The sequence below is a fragment of the Homalodisca vitripennis genome, unplaced genomic scaffold (assembly GCF_021130785.1).
Source record: "Homalodisca vitripennis isolate AUS2020 unplaced genomic scaffold, UT_GWSS_2.1 ScUCBcl_5824;HRSCAF=12743, whole genome shotgun sequence".
NCBI classification, from domain to species: Eukaryota; Metazoa; Arthropoda; class Insecta; order Hemiptera; family Cicadellidae; genus Homalodisca; species Homalodisca vitripennis.
Genome location: NW_025781945.1, coordinates 55395 through 64228, shown reverse-complemented (window position 1 = coordinate 64228; position 8834 = coordinate 55395). Strand labels below are relative to the sequence as shown.

Here is an 8834-nt window from a genome sequence, read left to right as displayed (position 1 = left end):
TTTAAAAACTCTATGGACCTGAACGTATCTAAATGTTCAGTTATGACCTTTTCCAGATCTCGGAATCCACTTTTTCATGACTATTACCTTGGCAGCGAAATTCTCCATAGAGTCTGGAAGATGAAGGACCTTGGTGTCATAACTACTTCAACTCTCCATCCCGATGAGCATGTGCGATTCATTTGCGGGAGAGCCAATTCCACGCTTGGCTTTGTCTTTCGTTTCTCTGGGGGGCTGCATGTTGACTCTCTAGTAACATTGTATAAGACACTAGTGCGTCCGCTCCTGGAGTACAACTCTTCTGTGTGGGCTCCGTATCAATCTACTCTCATATCGCATATTGAGAGAGTCCAGGTCCGATTCATCAGAGTTGTTGGCTGCAGAATGGGATACAACTACCTTGAAGTCCCTGTACCACTACTGAAGTCTCACTTCCGTCTTCATGACTTAGACATTCGCAGAAGGATTCAAGACTCAGTTCTCCTCATGAAGTTTATCAATGGTGTTGTGGGCTGCCCTGAGCTGTTACAGGAGCTTCCTTTTCACATTCCTGGTCGTACAAGATCCCAGGATTTGTTTGAGAGGCTTCAGTACTCTACGTTATACCAGCAACGCAGTACGCTCCCACGCCTTTTACAACTCGGCAATGAGATATGTGGATCTGTGGACTTTTTCTCTCCTGGTGTGGCTCGATTTCGTAGCCAAGCCGTGCGCCTTCTTACTGCAAATGATGGAGTTAGTGATGAGTGATTGGTGACGCTAAAATTAATCCTTGAGAATTAAATATGCAAACCACTTAAGCAGTTTAGATAATATCCATACATCCGATGTGATTAAGATGTATAAAGATTGCTAAATTGCTTGCAGTAGGATACATTTATTACTAGTCATACTGCCAACATATACAATTTGCTCATATGTATATGTATTTCTTAGTGGTATAGTAATTAACTCTATAATTTATACGCTACTTTATTGCTGTAGTAATTTTTCTTTTTATTCACGATGTTGATGTTATTTGGCACTTGTTTTGCTTGTTTTTGCTTTTGTTTGCTTTAGCATGTATGCATATAAACTATTTATGTAAGTTGTTTTTATCAAGTCTCTTGTATTTTCATGATACCTATATCAATGTAAAATGGTGTATACCGTATGTAAATAAATAAATATGAAACATATATACCAGCTATAACAAAAGTCTCACCTCTCACCCCCTCCCCCACATTAACTTTCGAACAGAAATATATCAACTGATATCCATGGGGAGGATCTTATAGTACTAAAAATCATGGTGTTTTAGGGTATATGGGATTTTAGCTTAAATGGGGGATTGGGGAGGGGTATGCTGCAAACCAGAGGTCTCTATCTCAATTTAGTACAATATGGCAGCCTGTTAAAATTGCAATTTAAAAACTATGCTAGAAATCAAAATTTTTGTCAACAACTGGTAATGGTTGATGATTTTGGTTATTTATTAATGTTGAAATAAATTAACTGAAAAAAATTCAAATATTTTTCTTTTAGTAAATACATAAAACAATCAATATACTAGAATTTGGTCAATTGAGGATCTTTGTACTTTTTACATTTTCCAGGTATCGATCAGTATAAACATTATTTACTTGCATTCTTAATGAGTTAGCTGCAATTAAAAAATAACTATGAATGTTTACCATGCCACATTTTGTTTTTAATTATGCCATTTATTCCAACAATATTGCTCTCAATTAATATATCTCTAGCCTATCCCAATTAATTCTTTCCTAATAAGCTATGAGATTTAATATATTTGTAAAGTGTATCAAATCAATACATATGTTTTCTCTTTTATGTGTTTTTTCTAATGATCTGTCTGTGTTCTAAGGGTTTAATTTTCTAATTTTTCCTTTATCAGTTTCTGTTGACAACTTTTCACAAATAATTTTAAAATATAGAAGAAAAGCATCTGACCTGAACTGAGTAAAAGACATCTTTCCACCATGCAGAATACTAATGAATTTAGATTTAAATAATCCAAAAAATACAACATTTATTTTCTTTTTTAATCAGTTTAAGTAATCTGTTTTAGTCATCCAAGCTTGTTATGCTGTGTTTAAGGTTTGAATATGTTTTCCGCCTCAACATCCAAAGTGTGAAGGACTGTGATCCAACCAAATTCAGCAAGGAAACTAAGCCCCATTATGTGAGTATTTCCCCCAACAATATCTCTGGCAAAATAAAAGCATTCTTCTTCACCTTTTAGATACCTTTTGTGACCTAGGTGGAAGACAGCAGTTATGGAATATATAATGAGGTAAGATATTTTTCAAACGATTTTGAGATCATTACTATTGAAGAGTGCGTGAGGAACTGCATTGGCTTGCTAACGTTGGAAATTCCCGTAACAGAACAGCTGTTTTCAGTAAATTATTTCTAACGTCTGCTTGCTGTTTGTGGAATTCCTTCCCAGCTCCTTTAAAATCTTTGGTGAGCAAATATCAGTTTGCTAAGGTTGTTAAGTTGTATTTTTTGCAGCGGATGATATGATGTTATCACCATAATGTATTTTCTGTTGTATTACAGTGAATATCAAGAACTACTAAGAATTGTTTTTTCAGAGTGTAATTTTTGTTAGATCCCTTAGCCAGAAATGGTCATTTTTGTACTATTTATTAATCTTGCTAAGGAAAATATAAATTTTAGCTAGTAACAACTCCTTGAATGTAGATTACGCGGAGGTATGCAGAGTTCAGCGCGGCCCGTAGTGGGGATCAGTGAAAGTTTCCCAGACGAGAGGGTGACACGGCTGCTTGCGCAGCTGCTGGATGAGGTGGAATGCTTTGTTTTGCGAATGGCGGCAATCTTTCCTCAACGTAAGGAGCAGCTCATCTTCCTCATCAACAACTACGACATGGTCTTGTCCATCCTTATTGTGAGTAGCATATGTAGTATTTTGTCAGATTTATAGTTACTTTACTCTTTTACAACCAAACAAATTTACATAATATATCAATAAAATAACGATAATTTTATTAGGAATAAAAGATATTATTTTAACCCTCAAAGTGTTTTCTTCAATTTGTACAGAGTCACAGTAATTTTCAGGGTTCCACTAAGCTTTCATAAAAATTCTAAAATTCATAATATTTATAAAGTGTGGCACATCATTTTTTAAGAAAGAAAAAACTGTAGAATCACTTGTTCAAAATTTTAAAAAATGTATGCTTTAAAATAAAGGAAAGCTGTTGCTTTGTAAACAAGCTGATATAATACAGCACGTTCTAGTGGATAATTTTGTTACTAACAACACAATAGACATCAAATTACGTACAAAATTAGGGGTTGCGTAATACGATAAAATGAAAATCATTGATTCCCGTAAAATTACGTAATTCGCATTCTTTGGAAATTTTGGCATTCTGTAAAATTACAGGATCCGCATTCAAAGTGTTACATAAATCCGCAGTTTGTATAAATTGTAGACCTTTATTACTGACACAATGGGCCGATGGATCGGCCCGGCAGTCCTCAATAGAAAAACACTAAGGACAAAGGTTTGCTCTTAGTCCTCAAAGGGTTAACGGATGGTATCATTAACTTCATGATCCTATTAATCATTACTCCAGATATGAAGAGTTAACATTGTTTATCTATTGGTTTGTTCCAGAATTTATTTGCTTTACTAGAATTTCAGCCAAGGCAGACAAAATACAGTGTGTTTTGCCATGAAGAATGTGAGCTTTTGCAATGCATAACATTTACCAAGATAGTGTACATACTATAATTTTATTAACATACACAACATATAGTGTATAGTTTATCTGATTTTCATGTATGAATTATGCATTAAAAAAAATTAAACATTCATATAGGAAAATTAAAAAACAAATAATATCCTTTGTGTTAGCACATTAAACTTCTTTATTGTCACATTAAAAGATTTTTTTCATAACTTTAATTTTTTTTCCATTATGGCTGTTGTTTCTGTACAAATGGCTTCTTTTTGATCATTTGTTGAACGTGTTTAATGTACACACATTTTACTGTAGATACTGCATCGTACGTCCTACTTGGATAATCGGACAGATTACCGTGGTTACTGATCATTCTTTTAAGGCTGAAGTTTGCTTGTTACTTTGGTGACCACCAGAGAGCGCTGTCGTAGGTTATGGTGACCAAACTGCATGCTGTATGAATGGCAGTCGGTGTTTGGACAGGACCATCGATACAATTATTTAGGGCAGCAAAGTAATATAAATATGGTGTTAATTATTGTTAGGGTGAGCAGGAGAGGTGTTGGAAGGGTTTAGGGCTGGTCAGTTGATGATTTATTTCTAGGGGTTATTTACGATAAAACAGTAATATATTTTCTGAACAGAAAGACTAGGAGTGAACAGGTCAAGTGTTGAACATTGGTAATCGTAATTGAGTGGATTTAATTAGGTAAGTACTCTGTCCACATCAAAACTAAATAATATAACTTCATGCATTATCTGTTGAAATTGGCGAATCGTAAAAGCTGTCTGTGTTAGGGACGAGGCCACTCAGATGGTTAGATAGTCGTAACCTTAATAACCACGGTTCTTATTTTGTGGACCTAAGAGATTGACAGCCGCAATACCACTAAAAGGAAAAAACTGACGTTAAATGAAAAAAATTAGATGAGCGAGTGGATTAGTACGTATTGCAAAGAACAAGATGACTAGATGGGTGATGATGATTGTGGCAGTTGAGCTTTGCCACATTACTTCGCTTTCATTTTATTTGATAACTGAAGATTGTCTGTGAGAAGTAAGTGCTTTGATTTAAACTGATTGTCATTCGTATATTTATTTGCTAATTTATGGATTTACTGCAGGAGAGGACGCGAGATAGCTCGAAGGAGATGGACAGCTTCCGAGAACAGCTGAACAGCCGGAGTACAGAGTACGTCGAGGAAATTCTCAGTCCGTACTTTGGAGGAGTTATGCAGTTTGTGAAGGAGGGAGAATCTCTCGTGGAAAAGGGTCAGGGTGACCAGTTAAAGAAACAAGAAAGTAAGTATAGATGGAAGTTTTGTCACTAGAACTTTTAAGTAACACATTATGGCACGTGTTAAAGAGGTGTGTGTTTGAGTTTAGATCAGTTATTTCAGCTAGACTTATTTGAACGTTTTGTTTGAGTTGTCCTAGATTAAAAAAGTTTATTAAAATGAAAATTAAAAATTAACAAAAATTTATTTAAAATTGTTTAAGTCTGGTTGTAGAAAACCACGATACGTTCAAAATTACATAAGTTAATTTACAATAATTGAAGTTTTAATTTTCCAATTTTATTATTATTTTATTAGAGAGCGGTGTTACTTCAGTAGTCTAGCTTTTGCACATCCAAAGATCAGTCACTGACTGTGGTAAATTAACAAATTCTGCCGTTAAACAATAAATAATATAGTGGTTTACAATATTACATGCCCAATATAAAGACTTTTAAAGCTTTAAATGTGATTATTGTCAAATTTATTGGACAATCCGGATCAAGATGGTAATTTAATAACAACCTTTTTGTCATATAATCCTAAAATTACACACTCAAAACAGTACAATTGTATGAAATCGTATCTTGTATATAATTTGGTCTTAATGGGATCTTAAATTCCTAAGTTATGAATTTTGTAAGTTGCAGTTTAGTTAAAAGGCACCAAAACCCGTACCCTTTTTCAGCATATAAACAGGGAGTTATTTGTTTATAAATGATTAATTTTATGTCCAAATGCAGACATAAACAAGTATAAATCCAACCAGCTTTCAGGCACTCTAAAATGAATAGAAAAAGAAATAGAGAAGAAATAAGCTGAAGAACAGAATTAGATGAGAAGAGAAAATCTACAAAAAGAAAGTGGAGAACATTTTCTAGAAGCTAATAAAAAGTTAAAAAGAACAAAGATTTTAAGTGAAGTTTAAATTGCCCAAGCAATGATAGAGGGTGTTAATAAAGTAAACTTTGATGTTAAATAAATAAACAAACAAACAAAATGTATACAATATTCAAAAACATTTTAAGAAAGGTAAATTAAGCCTCATTTCAGATTTTTCTAAAAAAAAAAAAATCATAGTTTCCTTTTGTTGCCATACACAATTTTGTTACCATGAATAAATTTGGTAATTATAGTTTTCCTTTACATTGAAGATTTTGTTAAAGGCTATTTTGTCCTTTACATAATGAAAATGTGTTATAATTTTGAATAAAACGTTTATAAAATAGAACAACATAGAGGAGATTAGGGTTGAAGGTTTGCTATTGATTTTTTCAACTCAGGGTATATTGCAAGGCTTGCATGTATGTAAATATATACATAAATATTTAGTTCAGTAGCATAATAATAATCTAAGATTATTTAATTCTTACTTGAATGAATTGTGTTTTTTTTTTTTTTTTTTACAAAAATGCTACAAAATATGCATTTTAGGCCTGGTATTTTTGCAATATCAAATCTGTTTATCACTGATAAAAAATCGTACACCCTAGAATTTGTAAAAAATGTGTTAGTACTTTTTTGCACTTTTATTTATTTTTGTAAATAAAAAAGCAAAGATTTTAGTACAACAAATTTACAATTTGAGAAAATGAGATTAATCAAAGCAATTAGAACTTACAATATTATTTATTTTTGGGATGAGGACTTTCAAAACCAAATGTTTCATTGTCAGGTGACACCTCAAACCATTTTAAAGGCCTCGTCCCAAAAATAAAATAAAAAAGAAATATATATTATGTGTTTTTTTTAAATAGCGAAATCAGAAATTGTAAAAGAAAAAGGGTAAATTTTGGACAAAAGTAACTGGCACAACAGGTATAGATGTTTGTGAAGGCCTGGCACATTATGTAATGTAGACAATATTGTTTTGCACTTAAAGGCTTAAATCCTACATTAGCTGTTACATCATAATAATATGTTAATGTAATTAGCTTGTTCATGCTTGATTGTGTTTCACACTCAGTTTAGCTTCATGTTTTTATAACATCACATCACGCAATAAAAGATCTGATTATTTTGGTCATACCTATAATGGAAGTCACATGTGTGATGATTTGAACAGGTAAATCACTGGCACTAGTCCAGTCGTTCTCCAGCACCTGGAAGAAGTCACTGGAGACACTCCAGGAGGAGGTGTTGAAGTCGTTCCCCAGCCTGGTGACCGGTTCTACACTGCTGCAGCTAGCACTGACTCAGCTGGTCCAGTACTACAACCGGTTCAGCAAGTTGCTCACGCCCAACGCCAAGGCACAGCTCACCAACATCCACCACATCATGGTGGAGATCAAGAAGTACAAGACCAACTTCTAGCATCCGGCGTCTGCCACGGTGTAGCACGCTGTGTACAGTGACTGTGATTGTAAAGTGGAAGATGATATTGTACATTCCTGTAACGTCACTCGGTACCTATTACATCATGAGGTGTACAAAATGAATGAACACGGCTCACGTTCTATAATATACTAAAATATTCGATACTGTAAATATATTTAACTGGTATTTATAGACAGATCAATAAAATATGAATTCATACGCAAAGAAAGAATGTTCCGTTAAATAAGTTTAAATTAACAGGGCTAAAAGACAAGGATTTTATTGGTAACTACCTTTTAGGGTTCACTGATTTAAAAGAACACAAAGACACGTGAAGGTACACATATTTCGGAATTTTCGACAGGACTGAAACTTTTCTCAACGAGTAGGGAGCATTTTTAGTTGTCTGCCCAGTTGTCAATGTGGGAAGCAGGGTTTCCATTTAACGTTTTTCTAGACACTTTTGTATAGGTACTATTTTGTTCAACAACGGAAACTGTAAAGTCAAGAATTATTGCTCTTATAGGGTCCACTACTTCCCATATTGACTGTGCAAACCAAAGTGGACAGACAACCAGAATGCTCTCTACTGGTTAAGATTTCAGTCCACTCAAAAATCATTTTTAAACATGTGCACTTTCATGTGTTCTTTCAAATCAGTGGACCCTAAAAAAATACAAAAGGCAGTGAAAAATATCGAGCTTTTACAATTTTGTGAGCATTCATGTTCAATATAACTTTGAGTAATATTTATTGATCATGTCTACACCCTCGTCTGAAATAAGAATAACAAAAACGTGAAGCGAAAACAATACAAGGTGATGTTCATATTTGTAATATTGATTTTTAACTCACATTAGTGATTGGCTGATGTGCTTCTTTATGTTGATCTACCTAGTGAATATTCTTATTGTTACACGTTCAAGAGTTCATTAGATTTTATTTATAAATGTTCTTTTTTATGTATTTCCTCATTGTTGATTGTCTGCAAACTAAAGTCATCTTAAACTAATTAAATATACAAAAATAACATACATTTTTTAATTCTTCCTGCATTTGTCCATTACAGTGATGTACAGTGTTGTCCAGAAAGTAGCCGCTATTTTTATATTACTGAAAAAATTAGCTTACCGATTGCAATCAAACTTAAGCCTCCTTCAAAGTAATCTTCGCTGGACAAGATGCACATGTTCAAGCAATCCTCCCACTTCTGAGAAAAGAAGTTGCAAAGTCCACCTTCAAGATCACTTTTTTCTCCACTGTCAAATTCAGTTTGACCTCTTCAACTATTTGAAATTTGATTAAATGGAGATTTTTTGGGAACAACCAGAAGTCACACACATCAGAATGGAGGATGTGGTACTTAGCTCTCGTGGTGTTTGGCCAAAAACTGTTGAATCGTATGAGAGGAATGGGTCGGTGCTTTATCAAGGTCAAGCATCTAGTCTCCAATGGCCCACAATTCTGGATGTTTTCACCACACTCCACTCCTGAGATGTCCAAAAACTTCAAGGTAGTACTTCTCGGT

General features: G+C 33.9%; 1 protein-coding gene across 1 annotated transcript; it reads left to right on the top strand.

Moving 5' to 3' along the window:
• The first annotated feature begins 2712 nt into the window (after positions 1-2712).
• LOC124373527 (vacuolar protein sorting-associated protein 52 homolog) lies at positions 2713-8336 on the top strand. The gene is made up of 3 exons (XM_046831889.1): positions 2713-2911; positions 4838-5015; positions 7056-8336. The coding sequence occupies exons 1-3, from the start codon at positions 2720-2722 to the stop codon at positions 7301-7303; spliced, it is 618 nt and encodes a 205-aa protein (XP_046687845.1). The 5' UTR covers positions 2713-2719; the 3' UTR covers positions 7304-8336.
• Positions 8337-8834: the final 498 nt, after the last annotated feature.

Coding starts and splice junctions, on each gene's coding strand:
- LOC124373527 (XM_046831889.1), top strand. CDS start 2,720: ATGCAGAGTTCAGCGCGGCCCGTAGTGGGGATCAGTGAAAGTTTCCCA. Junction 2,912..4,837: donor TGGTCTTGTCCATCCTTATT/GTGAGTAGCATA, acceptor GATTTACTGCAG/GAGAGGACGCGAGATAGCTC. Junction 5,016..7,055: donor CCAGTTAAAGAAACAAGAAA/GTAAGTATAGAT, acceptor TGATTTGAACAG/GTAAATCACTGGCACTAGTC.